The sequence below is a fragment of the Hemiscyllium ocellatum genome, chromosome 18 (genome assembly GCF_020745735.1).
Source record: "Hemiscyllium ocellatum isolate sHemOce1 chromosome 18, sHemOce1.pat.X.cur, whole genome shotgun sequence".
NCBI classification, from domain to species: Eukaryota; Metazoa; Chordata; class Chondrichthyes; order Orectolobiformes; family Hemiscylliidae; genus Hemiscyllium; species Hemiscyllium ocellatum.
This window is the reverse complement of record NC_083418.1, coordinates 9023198-9046821: the sequence shown is the minus strand read 5'-3', so window position 1 is coordinate 9046821 and position 23624 is coordinate 9023198. Positions and strand designations below refer to the sequence as shown.

The window sequence follows — 23624 nt, the reverse complement described above, 5'->3', positions numbered from 1 at the left end:
CCCCTGATGCGGTGTGCCTGTTGCTGGTACCTGTGACCCTGATGCGGTGAGCCTGTTGCCGGGCTGCGCCCCCTGATGCAGTGAGCCTGTTGCTTGGCTGTGGCGCCTGATGCGGTGAGCCTGTTGCTTGGCAGTGGCCCCTGATGCGGTGAGCCTGTTGCCGGGCTGTGGCCCCTGATGCGGTGAGCCTGTTGCTTGGCTGTGGCGCCTGATGCAGTGAGCCTATTCCTGGTACCTGTGACCCTGATACAGTGAGCCTGTTGCTGGTACCTGTGACCCTGATACAGTGAGCCTGTTCTCCCCTACATATATTGACCATGATATTAATGCTATGTTTTGCTGTATTTCTGCAGATCAACTGAGCTTGACTCGAATTGGAACTGGTTTCAGTTGCGGTGCATGCAATTGGGAGGGAATGCAAATGCGGTGAGTCAGACCCTGACTTCAGGTTTGCCGTTCACTTTTAAGGAAGGGGCTTGTTCTCCAGGATGCTCTGTTGAATGTACATTCCATGCACTAATCTGGCAGCCTCCCAGAACAGGTACCACTGGTGATTAGATGCAGAGTAAAAGTCCCTCTTTAAAACTGAAAGTAAAACTCCTTATAACACTGTCTTGAATAACACTTCACAACAGGGATAGTATGGGGGATAGACACAGAGTAAAGTACTGGAAGAGTTAGTCACAGGAGTGTTTACAGCCTGTGCTCGCCATTAAATATCTGTCTATTCCACTCCCATTTTGTGGCACGTGCCCCATTTCCTTGTGACATTTCAAGCGCTCATCTAAATACTTTTAAATGTCTTAATGGTGCCAAACTCTCCCACCCTTTCAGGCAGAGTTCCAGAAAGCCATTGTGGCTGGATCTCTGAGCACCTGGCTCTGTGTCTCTGAAGGGAAGGGGGGGATAATAGAAAAGCACTGGGGGTCAGAGACTCAATAGTTAGAGGAACAGACAGGAGATTTTGTGGTCGTGAACGGGACTCCTGGAAGGTATGTTGCTTCCCAGGTGCCAGGGTTCAGGATGTCTCTGATCGAGTCTACAGGATGCTGAAGGGGGAGAATGACCAGCCAAAAGTCATGGTGCACATTGGCACCAATGACATCACTAGGACAAGGGATGAGGATATATAAAGTGATTTCAGGGAGTTAGGTTGGAAGCTAAAAAGCAGGATGAGCAGAGTAATAATCTCAGGGCTTATACTAATGCCACGTGCCAGTGAGGCAAGGAACAGGGAACAAGTGCAACTAAACACATGGTTACTGGGCTGGTGCAGGGGGAAGGACTTCAGGTATGTAGACCATTGGGGTACCTTCTGGGGAAGGTGGGACCTGTATTTGAAGGACAGGCTGCACTTAGACTGGAGGGGCACCAATGTCCTGGGTGGGAGATTTGCTGGAGCACTTTGGGAAGGTTTAAACTAGTTTGACGGGGGGGTGGGAACCAAAGTTACAGATCAGAGGAGAGGGTAGTGTTGAACAAGCAGATATAGAACGCAGAGAGTCTGTCAGGAAGGGTACACAGTTGATATGGCAAAGGGGTGGGTTAAGTCTGTCTGCTTCAATACAAGGAGTAAGTGAGGACTGCAGATGCTGGAGATCAGAGCTGAAAATGTGTTGCTGGAAAAGCGCAGCAGGTCAGGCAGCATCCAAGGAGCAGGAAATTCGACGTTTCGGGCATGAGCCCTTCATCAGGATTCCTGATGAAGGGCTCATGCCCGAAACGTCGAATTTCCTGTTCCTTGGATGCTGCCTGACCTGCTGCGCTTTTCCAGCAACACATTTTCAGCTCAATGCAAGGAGTGTCAGGAATAAGAGTGCTGAATTTAGAGCATGGATCAGCACTTGGAACTATGATGTTTGGCCGTAATGGAGACATGGATTTCACAGGAGCAGGAATGGTTGCTAAATGTTCCAGGGATTAGATCTTTTAAATATAATAGGGTTAAAAAGAGGAGGGAGAGTATCATTGTTGATTAGAGAGTGCATACAGCTGCAGAAAAGGAGGTTGTTGAGGTGGGTTTGTCTCCTGAGTCATATAGGTGAAAGGCAGTAACAGGAAAGGAGCAGTCCCTTTATTGGGGCTTTGCTACAGACCCCCCCCCCCCCCCCCCCCCCAGTAGCAGCAGAGAGATAGAAGAACAGACTGAGTAGCAGATCTTGGAAAGGCTCAGATGTAACAGAATTATTGTTGTGGGTGACTTCAACTTCCCCAGTATAGATTGGAACCTCCTTAGTACAGATGGTCTGGATGGAGCTGATTGTGTCGGGTGTGACCAGGAATGATCCCTGAATCAATATGTAGATAGGCCAGTTGGGGGAGGCCATATTGGATTTGGTGCTAGGCAACGAACCAGGCCAGGTGTCAGATCTCTCCGTGGTCAAGCATTTCTGTGACAGTGACGACAACAGCCTCACCTTTACCATAGCCATGGAGAGGGACAGGAGCAGACAGTATGGGAAGGTATTTAATAAATTGGGAGCAATTATTCTCCAGGAAATACACAACAGAAATGTGGAGGCTGTTTAAGGAGCACTTGTTGCGAGTGTTGGATAACTTTGTCCCACTGAGACAGGCGAGGAATGGTAAGGTTAAGGAGCCTTGGATGACAAGAGAAGAGGAGCTTCTCTTCAAGAGGAAGGAGGAACTTACTTAAGGTTGAGGAAGCAAGGATCTGGCACAGCTTTTGAGGATTACAGGGTAGCTAGGAAAGAACTCAAAAATGGACTGGGGGGAGGGCACGAAAAAGCCTTGGTGGGAAGGATTCGGGAAAACCCAAAGATGTCCTACACATATATGAGGATTAAGAGAACGATCAGAGAGAGGGTAGGGCCGATCAGGGATACTGGAGGGACCTTGTGCCTGGAGTCTGAAGAGGTAGGGGAGGCCCTAAATGAGATTTTTGCTTCAGTATTCACGAGAGAGGGGAACCGTGTTGATAGTGAAAACGCTGTGGCCCAGGTTAATAGGCTTGAACACAGATTGATATTAAGGAAGGGGATGTGCTGGAAATTCTGGGAAGCACCAAGATAACTAAGTCCCCAGGGTCAGACCCGATATATCCAAGGTTACTACAGGAGGCGAGGAAAGAGATTGTTGCACCTCTGGCAATGATCTTTGCATTCTCACTGTCCACAGGAATAGTACTGGCTGATTGGAGGGAGGGGAATGTTGTTCCTCTGTTCAAGACAGGGAATAGGGAAACGCTGGGAATTACAGATCTGTCAGTCTTATGTTTGTGGCAAACAAAGTACTGAGAAGGATCCTGAGAGATAAGATTTATGACTATTTGGAAAAACCTAGTTTGATTAAAGATAGTCAGTATGGCTTTGTGAGAGGCGGGTCATGCCTTACCAGCCTTACTGAGTTCTTTGGGAATGTGATGAGTCGAGCAGTGGATGTGGTGTATATAGATTGTATATAGTAAGGCATTTGAGAAGGTTCCCCACAGTAGGCCCATTCAGAAAGTTGAGGTTGAGGAGGCTGAGAAATTTGCCTGTCTGGATACAAAATTGGCTGGTCGAAAGAAGAAAGTGGTTGGAAAGGATTTCTCCTGGAGGTTGATGACCAGTGGTGTCCCACTGGGATCAGTTCTTGGGCTTCTGCTCTTTGAAGTTTTTATAAATGACTTGGATGAAGAAGTGGAAGGGTGGGTGAGTAAATTTGCCGATGACACAAAGGTCAGTGGTGTTGTAGACAATGTAGAGGGCTGTTGCAGGCTACAACAAGACTTTGACAGGATGCAGAGCTGGACTGCGAAGTGGCAGTTGGAGTTCACCCTGGATAAATGTGAAGTGTTTCACTTTGGAAGGTCAAATTTCAATGCAGATTACAGGGTTAAAGACAGGATTCTTGGCAGTGTGGCACCATTAGTTTGTTCAATACTAGTTTTCTATTGATGATATATAGTTGCTTCCCCTTATTCTTTAGTTATTTTTTAAGAATCGTGGCACAGGCCATACGGCTCAGCAAGTCACACCGAGTCTCTGAAGAACATCCCCCCCCCACCCCCAACCCAGGATTGGAACCTGGCTCCTTGGCACACTGCTAAGCACTGTGCCATCATGCTGCCTGGTGTATGTATGTTCATGAAATGAAGGACAGTACTCCCGAACCAAACCGTGAGTTGGAGCAGATGTCCTGGGACATGCTTCTTGACCCTCAAGACCTCAGGCTGAAAAGATGGAGCCAACAAAATAGCAGTCGCCTGCCCCTTCACCCACTGGATTTGGAGACCGGGTGACTGATGTAGTTACATCCCCCCAGGAGTCATAGAGTCCTACACCTCGGAGACTGGCCATTTGGCCCAAACTGGTCCATGCCAACAAAAATGTCCATCCATGCTAACCTAATTTCCCCGCACTTGGCCCATAGCCTGATAAACCTTTCCTATCTGTGTATTTGTCCAAGTGCCTTTTAAATGTTAATGTATCCACCTGAACCAAGTGTCAGCTCATTCCATATGCGTACCACCCTCTGTGCAAAAACGTTGCCCCTCAGGTTCTTTCCCCTCTAACCTTAAACTGATGCCCTCTAATCTCAATTCCCCAATCCTGGCAAAAAGACTTGAGTGCATTCACCCTATCCATGCCTCTCATGATCTTATACACTTCATTAAGATCCCCAAACGCTCTAAAGAGAAGAGTCCTAGCTTGTCCGACCTCTCCCGATAACTCAGTCCCTTGAGTCCTGGCAGCATCCTTGTGAATTTCTTCTGCACTCTTTCCAGTTTAACAACATCCATCCTATTGCAAGGTGAGCAAAATTGAAAACAGTACTCCAAGTGCGGCCTCACTAACATCCTGTACAAATGCGGCCTCACTAACATCCTGTACAACTGCAACATAACTTGTCAACTTCTTTACTCACTGACCTGACTGATGAAGGCCAGTGTGCCAAAAGCTGCCTTCACCTGCCCTGTCTACCTGTGTGTCCACTTTAAGGCAACAGTCTACCTGACCTCCAAGGTCCCTCTGTACCACTACACTTGGCTGATGAAGGGCTCCTGCCCAAAACGTCAATTCTCCTGCTCCTCAGATGGTGCCAGATCTGCTGTGCTTTTCCAGCACCACACACTCGACTCCACACTCCTTAAGGCCCTGCCATTCACCATGAAACTCTTTTCCCCCTCCACTTCCATGGATACTGCAGAGGAACCCTTGACAGTGTTGCCTTGTATTCCTGTCCACTCCTGGAGTTGCTCCAGCTGCCGAGCTGATAGCACCAGTAATGGCATGGAGCCCCACCAACCCAATTCCAACCAGACGCTGTCTTGGCGACCCAGCATGGCCTGTTTTAAAAAAAGAATTGTGGAGATCCTCCAGGGGGATGAGGGGGACCCTGTCCGTGGGCACCATGTCTCCCACCACCTTGTCTAATTTGATGCTCACAAACGATTTCCCCCGTCCCCCTCCATTTTGCCACCTCCAACCCAACTACCTCCCCACATCGAGGCTGGGAGGGTGGTCCAAGGTCACTGGTCAGACATAAGCTGCCTTGATCCCAAGTCCAGGGTCGACAGCAGGAGGATCCTCTGCAGGAACTCCTGTATCTTCAACTGAAATGTTGGGTCAACTGGGCCAGAATCCTGCTCTGTTCCTGGCACTGGGTCACCCTGTGTGTCAGGGAAAAGATCCCCCCCTCCCCCCAGTCAGGGCAGAGGTGCCCAGCACAGGCCTGGGTGGTAGTGAAGAGGCCTGCTCCTTCTACACCACTATGCACTGTACCTTCAGGCTGGTTACCCTCTCACAGTCCCTGGTTGGGTCAGGTTGCTGCCCCTTCCACACCACTCGCCAGGGGCCCCTCTGGCTGGCTCTCCCCATCACAATTCCTGATCAGGTCAGGCTGAACCTCGGATCTCCAAGGTGTGACCTTGGTGGTCACACCCACCTCAGTCTCTGAGGTGCCAAGCCCAGCCTTGGGGGACTCCAGGAGTGGGGCAGAGATGAGATTCCCTGCCCAAGGGAGCAGGGAGAAAGGTATTTGAGATGAGCCACTTCCTCTTCATCGGGGGAGTTAGCTATACTTATTGTCATCTCTCCCAATCCTGTGGAGTGGTGCCTTTTCTGGGAGGGTTGAGGAGTAAGGGCGATCTCCCATCACTCCAACCTCCTGCTCCTCTCCCTCTCTTCCATTCCCATGCCCCACTGGACTCATGTGAAGTGTTAGGAAACCAGGATGACTATGGACCACATGCCTTCTCAACGGGCTCCAGACTGGGTCTAGTCTGGCTCAATCTCACCTACCCAGTCTGGTGACTACTTTCGTGGACATTTTAGACACAGTGACGATGGTGGGTGCTCTGACTACCCCTGCCGTTGTTGCTATAGATGCTTTGATCACCACCTCGGGATCGGCGTAGTATTTTACCTTATGCTGCCTGAGAGAGAAAGGCAGAGAGTCCCCCGGAGGCACAGAGGCCGTAGAAAGTGCAGATGCCACACCCCTCCCCAGTAATGGAGTGGCTGGGTCTCATTGCTGAGGTAGGCGGTGTCTCCTTTCCTCTGAAGGACCACCCCCTTTTCCAAACAGTGTTAAACCCTTTTGACAGCACTGCTTCCCAATCTCCAGGCCTTAGTTTCTCAGGCAGCACTCTCTCCCAGTGCCTTGGCCCTCAGGTCTTTGGTTAATCCCCAATCAAGGCAGCTAGCTGGTGGGATCTTCATGCAACTTCCCAACCCTATATGGATAGTACCTTAAGGTGGAGGTGTACCAAAACCACGCCAAGAGGCCCCAGCTCTCGGGCTCAGTTATTGCATCAGCAATAGGTGAGGTTCCAATCAGCAGACCAGCAGCAGAGTAAAGTTCCTGGTACTCCTTTTAAACCGAAACTAAAGCTCCCTTGACACTGTCTATGTCCAACACTCCCAGGAAAGGTACAGCACACTGACAGACACAGAGTAAAACTTCCCCTACTCTCTAAACGTGAAAGTAAACATTCTTTTGCTCTTTTGACACCTCTTCCATAAAATACTACTGGGATAAAATAGTGTAGAGAGAGCTTTACTCTGTTATCCAACAGCATGCGGTTAGATACAGAGCGAGGTTGCCTCCACTCTTTAATGCTAAAATTAAATGTAAAGTAAATCACCTTCTACTCTTTTAACAGTTTACTCTCTTAAACTGTAAGTAAAGTTGCTTCAACACTGTTCCCATCAAACATTCCCAGAACAGGGATGGTGTGGGATTAGATACAGAAAAAAGCTCTCTCTACATTGTCCCCATCAAACAGTCCCAGGACAGGGAGCGTGCAGAGTTGGATACAGGGTAAAGCTACCTCTACACTGTCTCTATTAAACAATCCCAAGACGGAAACAGCTGTTGGATAACAGAGTGAAGCTCCAAACTATCCCCATCAAACAATCCAAGGACAGGGACAACACAGACTTAGATACAGAATAAAGCTCTCTCTAGACTGTCCTCATCAAACTCACCAAGGTCAGGGATAGTAGGGGGTTAGATACAGAATAAAACTTTGTCGGTCTGCACCATTGGGCTTAGCTGTTACATGACAATAGCATGGAGCAGGTATGATCTGGGAGAGTTGAAACAGCATGATACTGCTTGTGTGCTCCTATGGATAGTTAGAGATTATTCTTTTCCCTCAGGCTGCCTTTTTCCGACAGCATGGCTGCATGACGAAGGACACAACTGCCAAGTACAACAGCCGAGCTGCCCAGCTGTACCGTGAGAGGCTCCGGACTGCAGCCGTGGCTGCAGTGGGCCAACACGGCACCCAGGTAGGTCATTCGGCGTGTTCCCTGGCAGGGTGGGATGTGCACGTTTGAGAGAAGTGTGGCATGGTTCACAGTTCATGGTGGGCCTACCTTTTGGAGGCTGAGTCACTGGGCAAACCCTGTCTTGCTTGTTTTGGGGGGTGACGTTGCCTGTGATAACCAGACCGTTGGTAGGGGGGATGATGTGTTTATAGTGGAGGATCATGTTTTCATGGGAGAGATGTGCAGAGGGGAGGGTTTATTGTGGGGGAGGGGTTAGTACTGTGCCCTGCTGTTTTGTCCTCCTGTCTGCTATTCCCTGTCACTCTGCCCTCTGTGTGCCCCCTGAGACTTGCTGTGTTTTCACATTGTGCCCTGCTGTTCCCTCTATGCCCTCTCCCGCTGTGCCTTCCTCGGTGTTTCCTCCTGCTTGAATCAGAGGGTTTTATGCTGTTTGACTCTGACCCTTACATTCTCCCACCAGTTATGGTTTGATGGATGCAACACCTCCCCGTGCCTGCCACTGGGGCAATGCGAGAATGATTTCTTCATCGAGCACACCCACGTAAGTGTCCTCCTGACCGCACCTTTCCGATTCTTTCACGTGGCAACAGTTTCTCACCGTTTGCCTTGTATTCTTCCATCAGGGTTCTGCTGAACGGGAGAGCAGCCGAGAGTCGGGGAGTTGCAGACTGGAGCATTTGTCAGAAGAGGTAGAAGCAGTGAAGACGCACAGCGGGAACGGCACTGAGCACTCTGGTAGGTAGAAAGGTACAATCGGAGCATTCAGTCCTTTGGATCGATGGTGGTGCTCAGAAGCACCAATTCATTAATCTCGACATCTTTGCCTTTTCCTGGTAGCCTTTAGTTCATTTTCAGTCAATGATCAAACTCCCTTTTGAATGCCTCAATTGATGTAGAATCAGTTTGGGTGGAGCTGAGAACCAGCAAGGCCCAGATTTTGGTCAGAGTGCTTTACAGACACCATCAAACCGTCATGGTAATATAGGCCACTCTGTAAACCAGGAAGTTAGAGGAGCATGCCATTATGGAGGAAAACTTCCTGAAAAGCCTACCAGACGGTTTCCTAAAGCGATGTGCTGAGGAACCAGCCAGAGAACAGGCCATTTTAAAATTATTGTGTGTAGTGAGAATATCATGTCACTTTTAAAAAAAAACATTTTGGAGGAGGAGTGACACCAAATCTGATGACAGAATTTTCCATTTAAATTTTTTAAAACTATCAAGTTTAATCTCAGACTAGGATCTTAAATCTAAAATTAGAAAATTGTGAAGGTTTAAGGGGCAAGTTGGCTGTCGTGGATTGAGAAAAATATATTAGAAAGACAATGATTAACAACATGTACATGTTCCTTTAGGGTATAAAAACCCATTAGGAAACTTGAGTCAACCTTGTCTTACAAAGAAAGTTGAAGACTGTATTTAATTAGTACGATGAAAGTTGAAGATTTCATGAGGTTAGGAGGTTTATCAAGTTGCCAGAATCAGTAAACCTGAGAATTCAGCAAAGGAGTGCAAGAGGTTAATGAAGATGGGGAGAATATCAGTGTAAGTGGCAAGAAACATAAAAACGCACAGCAAGTTGTAGACCTTGTGAAAAGGAAAAAATGAGCAAAGGCAGAAGTGGGTCCGTTATACGCAGACATGGGGGTTAATAGACAATGCGGCGCATGTTCGAGGGTCCGTGCCAAGGGGGCGCGGCGCATGTTCGAGGGTCCGTGCCGAGGGAGGTCGGTGCTCGTCAGAGGGTCCGTGCCGAGGGAGCGCAGCGCTCGTTGGAGGGTCTGTGCCGAGGGGGCGCGGCGCTTGTCAGAGGGTCCGTGCCGAGGGGGCGCGGCGCTTGTCAGAGGGTCAGTGTCGAGGGAGCGCGGCACTCGTCAGAGGGTCAGTGTCGAGGGAGCACAGCGCTCATCGGAGGGTCAGTGTCGAGGGAGCACAGCGCTCATCGGAGGGTCAGTGTCGAGGGAGCACAGCGCTCATTGGAGGGTCAGTGTCGAGGGAACACAGCGCTCATCGGAGGGTCAATGTCGAGAGAGCGCGGCGCTCATCGGAGGGTCAATGTCGAGAGAGCGCGGCGCTCGTCAGAGGGTCAGTGCCGAGGGAGCACAGCGCTTGCCGGAGGGTCAGTGCCGAGGGAGCGCGGCGCTTGCCGGAGGGTCAGTGCCAAGGGAGCGCGGCGCTTGCCGGAGGGTCAGTGCCAAGGGTGCGCGGCGCTTGCCGGAGGGTCAGTGCCAAGGGAGCGCGGCGCTTGCCGGAGGGTGCATTACTGGACATGCAGCCTTTCAGTTGAGATTCAAAATCAGCAGCTCTGCTCTGCAAAACAGTGGCACAAGATTTGTCAGTGAAATGGCAGGATGTCTTTCTGGGAGTTGTTCCATACAAAAGTCTCCCCTCAATCATTATCACAAAAACAGATTATTGTGCTTCTTGGCACGCTTGTTTGGGAGTTTTCTGTGTGCAATTTGGCAGCTGTGATGACTACATTTGCTTCAATTTAAATGGAATTTGTAGACTGTGGAGCCTTTTGGAACCCTGTGCGTTGAAAGGCAGCAGATAAATGTAACTTTGTTCTTTATCTGAGTAATGGCATTAGCCATTGTGTTGTGAAAAGGCACCCAGAACCCCCCCCCCCTCCCCCAGTTAAAATTCAGATCTGCTGGTCTCGTGGCCTCTGGTCTTTATCCAGGTTTGGGGCTTTCAGAGTGTGGCAAGGAGTTACGAGCCTGGGAGAGCAGAGAGCCTGTCGTGAAGGAGGGTTTGGGTCCAGTGGATGTGTATATATTTTGAATAAACCTTGACCTGTGTCCTCTCTTGCAGATTTGGAGCAAGGACCTAGTGTTGAACCTCTCTGTGCTTCACCAAAGACCATATTAGGTAAGAATGATTGTGTAACCTGGAAGGCACATTGGATGGGACCGGGATGCAAGTGCCCTGTCGACTGGGACTGAGTCAGGGTGTGCTTGAATAGCCTGTGGAACAGGCCTCTCAAATTTGGCACAAGTGCCAAGAGCGCTAACAAAATCTAATCTCAAGGAACGATAGCACTCTCCAAGCCATGAGGGAACCACCAAGGACTAGGGCAGGAAGCACATTGACTGTTAGAGTGCAGATTCTGAGTTATTAGAGGATGGAGGCTGGTACAATTGCAATATTTGAGAAGCATTTGGATGGGTATATGAATAGGAAGGGTTTGGAGGGATATGGGCCGGGTGCTGGCAGGTGGGACTTGTTTGGGTTGGGATATCTGGTCGGCATGGACGGGTTGGATCGAAGGCTCTGTTTCCATGCTGTACATCTCTATGACTCTATGAAAACCCCACATAATTGGGAAGATACTAACTTTACCAAGCTGTAAACCAAAGTAGAAAATCATTTCACAGACCCATCAGTGAATCAGAAGGGGAGATTGTGCTGGGAATAGGGACATGGAGCAGGACAAGCAGGATAGTCACAGAAGTAACAATGGAGATATGATAGAAACATGATTATTACAATGGTAATAGAATAGGGAGGTGGGCAAATAGGTCAGTATGTTTAAAATTAAGAAAGGCTGCACTGAATAAACTGAGTAGTCTCCAACAGATAAAAGCTTTGGTCTGATTGAACTGCTTCCACAGATTTTAATATACTTTGGGTGGAGAGTGCAGAGGCATGCCTGTGTATTGATTCATTCATCAGGCAAAGGTGTAGTGTCTGAGGACTAACAGATGGCTTTTATTATTCGCTTTATTAAAGAAGGGAAAAGAAGATAGGTTTTGAGGAGATTTGTAGCTCGGATTGAGGTTCTGGATGTAGGTTTGTTCACTGAGCTGGGAGGTTAATTTCCAGACGTTTCATCACCCTGCTAGGTAACATCTTTCATGGGCATCAGGTGAAGCAGTGTACATGATTCCTGCTTTCTATTTGTGTTTGGGTTTCTTTGGGTTGGTGATGTCATTTCCTGTGATGAAGTCACTTCCTGTTCCTTTTCTCAGGGGGTGGTAGATGGAGTCTAACTCAATGTGTTTGTTGATAGAGTTCCGGCTAGCATACTATGCTTCTAGGAATTCTCGTGTGTGTCTCTGTTTGGCTGGTCCTAAGATGGCTGTGTTCTCCCAGTTGAACTGGTGTCTTTTCTTATCTGTATATAAGGATACTAGTGAGAGAGGGTCGTGTATTTTTGTGGCTAGTTGGTATTCATGTACCCTGGTTACCATCAATGAGGTAAAAGAATGGAATCCTTACTAGAAGTACAGTTGCTATAGACTTAGCAGACCTAACTGTAACATCTCGGGCAAGAGACAAAGGATTGCCACAAGGATCGGTGCTGGGCCCTCTACTTTTTGTCATTTACATAAATGATTTGGATGTGAGCCTAAGAGGTACAGTTAGTAAGTTTGCAAATGATATCAAAATTGGAGGTGTTGTGGACAGGGAAGAGGGTTACAACAGGATCTGGACCAGATGGACCAATGGGCAGAGAAGTGGCAGATGGAGTTTAATTCAGATAAATGCGAGGTGCTGCATTTTGGGAAAGCAAATCTTAGTAGGACTTATACACTTAATGGTAAGGTCCTGAGAGTGTTGCTGAACAAAGAGACCTTGGAGTGCAGGTTCATAGCTCCTTGAAAGTGGAGTTGCAGGTAGATAGGATAGTGAAGAAAGCATTTGGTATGCTTTCCTTTATTGGTCAGAGTATTGAATACAGGAGTTGGGAGGTCATGTTGCAGCTGTACAGGACATTGGTTGGGCCACTGTTGGAATATTGCATGTAATTCTGGTCTCCTTCCTATCGGAAAGTTGTTGTGAAACTTGAAAGGGTTCAGAAAGGATTTACAAGGATGTTGCCAGGGTTGGAGGATTTGAGCTATAGGGAGAGGCTGAACAGGCTGGGGCTGTTTTCCCTGGAGCGTCGGAGGCTGAGGGATAACCTCATAGAGGTTTACAAAATTATGAGAGGCATGGATAGGATAAATAGACAAAGTCTTTTCCCTGGGGTTGGGGAGTCCAGAACTAGAGGGCATAGATTTAGGGTGAGAGGGGAAAGATATAAAAGAGACCTGAGGGGCAACTTTTTCACTCAGAGGGTGGTACGTGTATGGAATGAGCTGCCAGAGGATGTGGTGGAGGCTGGTACAATTGCATCATTTAAGAGGCATTTGGATGGGTAAATGAATAGGAAGGGTTTGGAGGTATGTGGGCCGGGTGCTGGCAGATGGGACGAGATTGGGATATCTGGTTGGCATGGATGGGTTGGACCGAAGCGTCTGTTACCATGCTGTACATCTCTATGACTCTATAAGAGGAGGCTAGAATGGAGCAGACGTACTGGCATATTCTGGTGGCTTTTTCTCTGCCGCCTATCTTTATAATCTGATACTAGTATGGAGAGCTTTGTTGATTAACTAGGCATTAGTGGAGATAGTGACGTGCTGGTTTTGTCAAAGTTAATCTTCACTGCCAGCCATTGATGTCACCAAACCATGTACAAATGAAACATAAGGCCAACCAGGCAGAGTGATGCTCCTCATTTTCCATGCTGAGAAAGATGCTGGGTACTTGGTTTTGCGGACATTTATCGATTTTTCTGTGGCAATTCGTTAGGCCATTTTAGGAGATAGATAAACTGAACCACATTGGCTATTATATTGGGAGTCTCATGGAGGCCAGACTGGGTAAGGACAGCCGATTCCCTTCCCTCAAAGATATTTATAAAAACCTATCTGGTTCACAAGAGTTGATGATTATCTCATGGTTTCCATTACTGAGGCTTACATTTTATTTCTGGTTTATTAAATCATCAAATTTAAATCCCCCCGTTACCACAAACCTGCCCCCAAACCACTGTCTGGGCCTCTGACCGAAATAGCATGACCCCCTGTTCTAACATTCACAGTTTTTGCACCATCTTTCCAAAAAAAATGTTATGGATAAAATGTAAAAGCAGAGCTGGGACGTTATCATTGTCAGGAAAGTCTGAGCAGGCTCAGATTTTGGAAAAGCAGAGCCGAAGGATTGAACTGATCTTCAAGGTTGTCAGCGAATTCAGTAGGGAACACCTGGAGAAGGTGACTAGGAAGACTGAAACCAGTACTTCGTAAAGGAAAAATAGTCACAACTAATTCCAGGAAAGAGCTCAGAAATGTCTTTATCCAAAGTATGGACTCTGCTTGAGAGTGGAAAGGTTAGTCATAGAGTTATAGAAAAGTACAGCACAGAAACAGACCCTTCGATCGACCATGTCCCTGATGACCAGATACTCTAAACTGATCTAGTCCCATTTGCCAGCACTTGTCCCATATCTCTCTTAAACCCTTCCTATTCATATACCCAGCCAGGTGCCTTTTAAATGTTGTACCAGTCAGGCCAGGAAGGAGAAAGCTGAGTTGATAGAATGCGGTGATGTAAATGGGCAAGGGTTGATATTAAGGGGAAGCTGTGTACAGCCTCATCACACCCTCAGTGAAGTGGCCTGTGTCACAATCTGACTGTCTGACTTTGGCAGGGACAACAGGGTGAGAGCTGGAGGGGCCTTTGAAGGTGTTGGCTGAAAGGAGGTAGGGTGCATGACCTGGTTGTGGGGACAGGAAGAGAGTGTAGATATGAACACTGACACCCATTGACCTCTAACCGATTTCTTGATTTGTGCGTCTTTTCCAGAGACGAAGCCCAGTTTAATCGGCAAGAAGAAACCGAGCTCCGGCAGGAAGAGGGTAAGTGGATGTAGCTGACAGTCTGATAACTCTGTAATTTGTGCACTGTGTTTGCTGGCACCTACCTATGCTCCCCACCATCCCCAACCATGGTATTCAGATCTCTGTACAACGTACCTCAGAATGAGTTCATGCAGGAGTGACCAAAAGACTGGGTTACGAAGAAAGGTAGTCACTTTGAGGGATAGACTGAGAAAGACAGGCAGACAGATGAAAATAGAATCACACAGCATAGGACCATATATGTCAAGATTAAAGTGGTGCTGGAAAAGCAAAGCAGGTCAGGCAGCATCCGAGGAGCAGGAAAAGCTCTTCCGCTTTTGCCTGAAACATTGATTCTCCTGTTCCTCAGATGCTGCCTGACCTCTGTGCTTTTCCAGCACCACTCTAAGCTTGACTCTGATCTCCAGCATCTGCAGTCCTCATTTTCGCCACAGGACCACATGTGGTCTATTGTGTCTGTACCAACATTTTGAAAGTGCTTTTTGGTTAATCCCATTTCCCTGTTTTTTGTTCGTAACCTGGAAAACCCCTCCTTTTCAGATATTTTTCCAGTTTTCTTTTGGAACTTGCTATTGGATACTCAATGTTTCGGGCATGAGCTCTCCTGAAGAAGGGCTTATGCCGGAAACGTCGATTCTCCTGCTCCTTGGATGCTGCCTGACCTGCCGCGCTTTTCCAGCAACATGTTTTTCATCTCTGATCTCCAGCATCTGCAGTCCTCACTTTCTCCTACTGATAGTCAATGAGTGGTAAGGCATTGGGATGGTCAGAAGGATTTTGAGGTGGTTGACCATTGATCCCTGAAGGTGGCAGTACAGGTAAATCGGGTAGTTAAGGAGGTATAAGAAACGCTTGGCATTATTTGTCGAGGTATAGATTATAAAAGCAAGGAGGTTATGTTGGAGCAGTATGGAACTTTGGTTAGGCCACAGTTGAAATACTGCATGCAGTTTTGGTCACCATACTATGGGAAGGATGTGTTTGCACTGGACGAGGTGCAGAGAAGGTTCACCAGCATGTTGTCTGGGGTGGAGCATTTCAGCTATAAAGTGAATGGTCCCAGGAATTAAAAGCTTAACATGTGAGGAAGGTTTGAGGACTCTGGGTCTGTAGTCGATGGAGTTGAAAGGATGAGGGGCAATCTAATTTAAACATACAGAATACTGAATGGCCTGAACAGAGTAAATGTTGGGAAGATGTTGGGAGAGACTAGGAACTGAGAGCACTGCCTTACAGTAAAGAGATGACCTTTTCTATTGGAGATAAGGAGAAACATATAAAATTATGAAAGGGATAGACAAGCTAGAGGCAGTCAAGTTGTTTCTGCTGGTGGGTGAGACTAGGACAAGGGGACAAGACCGCAAGATTAGCAGGGAGTAGATTTAGGACAGAGATGAGGAGGACCTGCTTTTCCAGAGCATAGTGAACCTATGGAATTCTCTGCCCAATGAAGCAGGAGAGGCAGCTTCATTAAATATATTCAAGACACAGTTGGATGGGTTTTTGCTTGGTAAGGGAATTAAGGGTTATGGGGATAATGCAGGTGAGAGGAGCTGAGATGGTGGATAGATCATCATGATCTTAATGAATGGCGGAATGGGCCAAATGGCCTACTGCTGCTTCTATTACTGTGAAACTTCAGCCAGAGAGTGGTGAGTCTATGGAATTCATTGTTGAGGCCAGGCCATGGAGTATATTTAAGACTGAGACAGGTAGATTAGATTACTTAGTGTGGAAACAGGCCCTTCGGCCCAACAAGTCCACACCGACCCGCCGAAGCGCAACCCACCCATACCCCTACATTTACCCCTTACCTAACACTACGGGCAATTTAGCATGGCCAATTCACCTGACCTGCACATCTTTGGATTGTGGGAGGAAACCGGAGCACCCGGAGGAAACCCACGCAGACACGGGGAGAATGTGCCAAGGGTGTGTTTATGGGATGTTATTATATTGGAACAGTTGCTGTTTAGTTATGTCATCTACTATTCTGTCAAGCTTTCCAATAAAGTTAAATGTTATACCAATTTTTCTGTTTTTAACTGAATGCAAGAATAAGGGGCATTTCACTTAATGTCAAGTAGTGTGACCAATCAAATTGCATCGGGAATTGAACCCGGGTCTCAGGCGCTGTGAGGCAGCAGTGCTAACCACTGTGCCACCGTGCCGCCCTTGATTCTTGAGTATCAAGGGGATCTGGGGTTACGGGGAAAAGTGGGAGAATGAGGTTGAGAAACTTACCAACCATGATTGAATGGTAGAGCAGAGTCAATGGGCTGAATAGCCCAGACCAAGCCCCCTTCAGACAGATCAGGGAGATAGCCTTGACCCTCACTCTTATCTTATTGTAAGATGTTACAGGTGCTATGTTTCGGATGCAATTTGATTGGTCACACTACTTGACATTAAGTGAAATGCCCCTTATTCTTGCATTCAGTTAAAAACAGAAAAATTGGTATAACATTTAACTTTATTGGAAAGCTTGACAGAATAGTAGATGACATAACTAAACAGCAACTGTTCCAATATAATAACATCCCATAAACACACCCTTGGCAAAGGCAAATTCAGTAAAACAGATTGTCTGATGTGCCATACTTCTCCAGTCCAGGAGGAAAGAACACTGAGAGAACATTCTCCCAGAGAGGGAGAAGTCCAGCTTTTTGCTGTAGCTGAGAGAGATGTATAAGCATCCACAGCTAGCTTCAAAACTCCAACAGCTACTGAAAGTTAAACTAAAACCCTGGTTCTGTGGAAGCCTGACTGCACCTGTTCATGTTGCTTCTATTGTTACAACTTTGAAAACAAATCCCTAGGGTGCCTCAAGCTATTTACCTCAATGGCTTTGAAGAGACAACTTGGTACCCCTGTCTGAAAAAAACTCTTTTCAAAAATAAACCGGGGCAAAATACACCTTTCAAAGGATTGTCACAAGAGGTTGGATAAGCTTTGGTTGTTTTCTTTGGAGCAGAGAAGGCTGAGGAGGACCAGACTGAGCCGTCCAGGATGGTGGGGGGCACGAATGGGAGTAAGCCCCGTTTTTCACTTGTAAGGTGAAAGCAGGAGGTTTAGAGGAGACTTGAGGAAAATGTCTTCACCCAGAGAGTGGTGGTGGTCTGGCATGCTCTGCCTGGGAGTGTTGTAGAAGAGGGAAGTCTCACAATTTTAAAATGTACATGGATGAGCACGTGAAATATCATAACGTTCAAGGCTATGGACCCCATATTGGAACGTGGGGCTCGTACTATTTCATGTATGTCTGGCAGTACAGCCTTGATAGGTTGATGGATCTCCTCTGTGATGTATGATTCTATGAATCTGTGTTTGTAACCCCTACTCGACAAAGGACAGTCCAGCACAGGAACAGCTCCTTCGGCCCACCAAGCCGTGCAACCACACATGATGCCTTTCTAAACTTTCTGCTTCTATGTGATCTGTATCCTGCTATTCTCTGCCAATTCATTTATCTGTTCAGATGCATATTAAAGGTGCTGTTCTATCTGCCTCTCACATCTCCTTTAACTTCCCCACTTTTACCTTAAATCTGTATCCCCTAGTAATTGACATTTCTACCCTAATAAGAAGATTCCAACCTATCCATATCCCTCAATTTTGTGAACCTCTGTCAAGTGTCTCTTTAGCCTCTGACATTCAAGTGAAAACAATTACAGTCTCTCCTCATAGCTAATACTCTGCCAAACTAGGCAACATCTTGTTAAACATTTTCTGTACCATCTCCAAAGCCACCACATCCTCCCGGTAGTGTGGTAATAGAATTGTGTGCAGAGTTCCTAACTGAAAGTTCTAAGCAGCTGCAATGTGACTTGAAATTGTTATACTCTACGTCCCGACCAATAAAGGCAAGCATGATGATGCCTTCTTGATCACATTATCGACTTGCATTGCCGCTTTCAGGGAGCCGTGGACCTGTACACAATCATCCCTCTGTATGTTAATGCTTCTAAGGGTTGCGTCGTTTACTGTATTGGAGCGTATTTGTCTGGATTAAACTCCACCTGCCATTTCTCCACCAAAGTCTCCAGCCTATCTGTATCCTGCTGTACCCTCTGGCAATCTTACATCCCACAACCATCCTCAATCTTTACATTGTCTCCAAACTTACTAATCTTACATTCTCCTCTGAATCATTTATATATACCACAAACCAGAGGAATCTCAGCCAGCAGTGATCCCTGTGAATTGCCATTGCTCACAGATCTCCAGTTAGGAAAAAAGGCACCTACCACTACTTTCTGTCTTCTATCTCTAATCCAGTTCTGTATGCATGTTACCAGCTCACTGCAGATTCCACATCACTTCACCTTGCCATGAGGGACCCATGTTAACGTCAGTGTAGACAACATCCACTGCCCTGCCTTCATCAATCAACTTTGTTACTACTTCAAAAAAGTTCAATCAGGTTTTTAAGGCAAGACTTCCCCCACACAAAGCCATGCTGTCCATCTCCAATAATGCCATATTCTCCCCAATGTGAGTAAATCCTATTCCTAATATTCTTCTCCAATAATTTCCTTACCTCTGATGCAAGGCTCAGAGGCCTGTAATTTCATGGATTATCCCTGTTGCCTTTCTTAAACAAAGGAACAATTTTGGCTCCTCTCTGCTCTTCTGGAATCTCTCCTGTGACTAAACAGGAGCAAAGAGCTCTGTCAAGGCCCCAGCAATCTCCTCCTTTGCCTCCCTCAGTATCACATCAATCCTAGGGACTTGTCTTAATATTTTTCAAACCACCCAACACCACCTATTATATATTGACATGCCTGAGAATATAAACATCTCCTTCTTTAGACTCACTATCCACCATGCCCTTCTCTTTCATGAATGTCAATGCAAAGTATTAAGAAAATGTAGTACAGCCCAGGAACAGGCCCTTCAGCCCTCCAAGCCTGTGCTGATCATCATGCCCCCTCTAAACTAAACAAACCTTCTGTATTCAGTCTATATCCCTCTATTCCCTCCCTGTTCATGTAACCATCCAGATGCCTCTTAAACATTGCCAGTGTGCCTGCTTCCACCACCTCTTCAGGCAGTGTCTTCCAGGCTCCTACCACACTCTGCATGAGAAAACTTCGCTCATACATCTCACTTAAACTTTCCCCCTCTCACCTTAAACCTGTGTCCCTTTGTAATTGAAACTTCAACCCTGGGAAAAAGCCTCTGACTATCCACCCTATCCATGCCTCTCATAATTTTGTAGACCTCTGTCAGGTCTCCTCTCAGCCACCGTCTTTCTAGTGAAAACAGTCCTAGTCTTACTAACCTTTCCTCATAGCCAAAGCCCTGGAGGCATCGTGGTGAACCTTCTCTGCACTCTCTCCAAAGCTTCCACTTCCGTCTGGTAGTGTGGTGACCAAAACTGCACACACTACTCCAAATGCAGCCTAACAAGGGTTTAGTATAGCTGCAACATGATTTGCCAACGTTTGTACACCATGCCCTAGCTGATACCATATGCCCTCTGAATCACCTTGGCCACCTGTGTTACCACTTTTAGGGAACTGTAGACCTTCGCACCCAGATTTGTCTGTAGGTTAATGTTCTGCTATTTTCAGTACAATTCACACCTAAATTTTGTCCTCCAAAATGCATCACCTCACATTTATCTGGATTAAACTCCATCTGCCATTTCTGTGCCTAAATCGCCAATCTGTCTATATCCTGTTGTATAACTTTCACAATCGTCAGCACTATCAACATCACAATCTTTGTGTCATCTGCAAACCTACTAATCAGACCACCCACATTTTCCTCGAGGTCGTTCATATGTATTACAAACAACAGAGGACCTAAGACTGAACCTGTGTAACCCCAGTAATTACCGGTCTCCATCCTGAAAAACACCCTTACATCACCACCCTCTGTCTTCTATTTGTTAAGGACCTCATCCACATCCTCCAGCTCCCCTGCATCCATTTCTTTGAGTGGGTTTATCCTTCCCCTAGTTACTCTCTTGTGCCTTATGTATAAAAAGCATTTGGATTTTTCCTTAATCCTGTTGGCCAAAGTCATTTCTGGCTCCTTTTAGTCCTTGTTTAAATTCTATCCTGCCTTCTTTATATTTCTTGAGGGCTCTGTCTTCGGTTTCAGATTCCTCAGTGTTGCCATCCTTATCCTTCACTTTCACAGGAACATGCTGGCCCTGAGCCCCAGTCACCTGGCCTTAAACGATTCCCACAGGCCAGTTGTGGATTTACCTTCATACAGACAACCCCAATCTACGTTCCCCAGTTCCTGCTTAATATTCCCTTAGCCTTCCCTCAATTTAGTGCTTCCACACAATGACAACTCATATCCTTATCCGAAAGTAACCTAAAACATACAGATTTTTGGTCACTGTTCCTGAAATGCTCCCCCATATTTGATCACCTGGCCGAGCTCATACCCCAATATCAAGTTTAGTACGGCCCCTTCCCTTGTCTGGATTATTTATGTATTATTTCAAAGAACCATTCTGGATGCACCTAACAAACTGCTTTCCCATCCAAATCCCTTGCATTAAGGGAGTCCTAGTCAATAGAAGGGAAATTAAAATCACCAACCACAACAACCCTGTTGTTTTCACATTTTTTTATAATTTGTCGACATATCTGTTGCTCTATCACCTGCTGGCTGTTGGGAGGCCTGTAGTACAACACTATCTAAGTGGTTACACTATTCTTATTCCTGTGTTGGAGCCTATGGCTTCACTGAATGATGCCTCGAAGGTGTCCTCCCTCAGTATAGCTGTGATATTTTGTATCAGTAACGCAAGTCCCCCACCTCATTTACATCCCTCTCATTCACACCTGAAGCATTAAATCCTGGAATTTGAAGCTGCCAGTCATGTCCTCCTTGCAACCTGTAAGAGGTGCGATCCAAGCTCTAGGTTCATCCACTTTACCTTATAAACAAATGCACTTAAGACCGCTAATCCTGCCGTGTTCAGTAGCCTCTCCCTATCTGTTCTTCCTTTTAGCCTTACTGGCTTTTGTTTCTAACTCCTCGGTCATTTCTTTTGCTGACCTGCTGTGTTCATTCCCAACCCCTGCCACACTAGTTTAAAGCTCCCTGCCAGGATATTGGTGCCTCAGTGGTTTAGGTGCAAACCATCCTTCTTGTACAGGTTCCATCTGCCCAGGAATGATCCATATACCTGAAGCACTTGGTCCGACACCAGCTGTTTGGCCACGTGTGTAACTGGACCATCTTTCTATTCATAGCCTAACTGGCACATGGCACAGGGAGTAATCCCAAGATTATAACCCAGGAGACCTGCTTTCCAACTTCCTACCTAATTCGTTGAACTCCTTTTGCAGGACCTCATTTTTCTTGCATTCGTGCTGTCCCTAACTTCTCTTGTAAGCGATGATTGCTTCGTCCTCTCCTTAGTATGATTCTTCTTCTTTGGCATGAATTGCTTGTTCATGTGTCTGTCTGAATGCCTCTTAAACTTTGCTATCATATCTGCTTCTGTCATCTCCCGTGGCAGTGTGTTCCCAGCACCTACCACCCTCTGTGTAAGAAATTGTCTCGCACATCTCCTTTAAACTTTCCTCCTCTCACCTTAAACTTACACACCCTAGTATTTGCCGTTTCCACTTAGAGAAAGAGCCTCCAATTATTCTCCTATCCATGCCTTTCATAATTGTGCCTCCTGAGTTATCCCCAGAAACTCCTGCCAATGCTGCTTCACCATCTTCTCTGACCAACTCCTCCCTCGGGTCTTTGTAGTTACCTTTGCTCAATTACATTACCTTTACATCTGATTCCAGCTTCTCACTCTCAAACTGCGGGGTGAATTCTGTCATATTATGGTCACAGCCCCCTAGAGGTTCCTTCACTTTAAACTCACTCATCAAGTCTGCCATATTACACATCAAGTCCAGAATTGCCTGTTCCCTCGTGGGTTCCACCATAAGCAGCTCCAAAAAAAACTGGTAGATATTCCACACATTCCTTTTCCTAAAATCTGCTCCCAAACTGATTTCCCAGTCCATCTCTGCCTTGAAGTCCCATGTGATTATTGTAATAGTGCCCTTCGTTTTCTATCTTCTAGTTTGTTTTCTTCCCCACATCCTGACGACTGCTTGGAGGCCTGCATGCAATTCCTATCCGGGTCTTTTTTTCCTTTGTGGGTGCTCAACTCTGCCCACACAGATTCTACACCTTCTGACTCTGTCACATCTCCCTAGCAATTTCATTTAATTTCTTCCTAACAAGGCAATCCCTGCCCATCTGCCTGCCCTTTTGATAGGACATGTAACCTTGACTATTTAGTTACCAGACCAGATCCCTTTGCAACTAGGTCTCTTTGATGTCAACAACATCATACCTGCCAATTTTCAATCTACGCTGAATCCTCATTTACCTTGTTTCATATACTGCGTGCATTTAAATACCACAGCATCCACCCCCCCCCCCTCTCAAAATCCGTGGAGCATGTATGTCAAACCTGTTAAACAAGCAAAAGAGCTGAGGCTACTTCAGCACTACCTCCTGGATCCCTCTGTCTGCCTTGTTCATGGGCACACTCTCCTTTGCTGACTATTGACCAAATTTAAGATGTTAGAATATAGAACACTACAGCACAGGAACCATGCCATAAACTAATCCCAACGGCCTGCACGTGGTCCTTATCCCTCTATTCTCTGCTTGTTCATGTGTCTGTCTGAATGCCTCTTTGGGCGGCACGGTGGCACAGTGGTTAGCACTGCTGCCTCACAAGCGCCAGAGACCCGGGTTCAATTCCCGACTCAGGCGACTGACTGTGTGGAGTTTGCACGTTCTCCCCGTGTCTGCATGGGTTTCCTCTGGGTGCTCCGGTTTCCTCCCACAGTCCAAAGATGTGCGGGTCAGGTGAATTGGCCACGCTAAATTGCCCATAGTGTTAGGTGCAGGGTTAAATGTAGGGGTATGGGTGGGTTGTGCTTCGGCGGGTCGGTGTGGACTTGTTGGACCGAAGGGCCTGTTTCCACACTGTAAGTAATCTAATCTAAACTTTGCTATCATATCTGCTTCTGTCATCTCCCGTGGCAGTGTGTTCCCAGCACCTACCACCCTCTGTGTAAGAAATTGTCTCGCACATCTCCTTTAAACTTTCCTCCTCTCACCTTAAACTTACACACCCTAGTATTTGCCGTTTCCACTTTGAGAAAGAGCCTCCAATTATTCTCCTATCCATGCCTTTCAT

The 23624-nt window shown here is 46.8% G+C and overlaps 1 protein-coding gene across 1 annotated transcript in view; it reads left to right on the top strand.

The window, feature by feature from the left end:
• The window catches only part of arfgap2 (ADP-ribosylation factor GTPase activating protein 2), a 43075-nt gene that overhangs the window by 5395 nt on the left and 14056 nt on the right, over window positions 1-23624 (top strand). The window contains exons 3-8 of the mRNA XM_060838678.1: window positions 354-426; window positions 7608-7739; window positions 8200-8280; window positions 8363-8474; window positions 10554-10610; window positions 14376-14428. Coding sequence (XP_060694661.1) covers window positions 354-426; window positions 7608-7739; window positions 8200-8280; window positions 8363-8474; window positions 10554-10610; window positions 14376-14428 — 508 coding nt within the window. The remainder of the gene's footprint in view (window positions 1-353; window positions 427-7607; window positions 7740-8199; window positions 8281-8362; window positions 8475-10553; window positions 10611-14375; window positions 14429-23624) is intronic.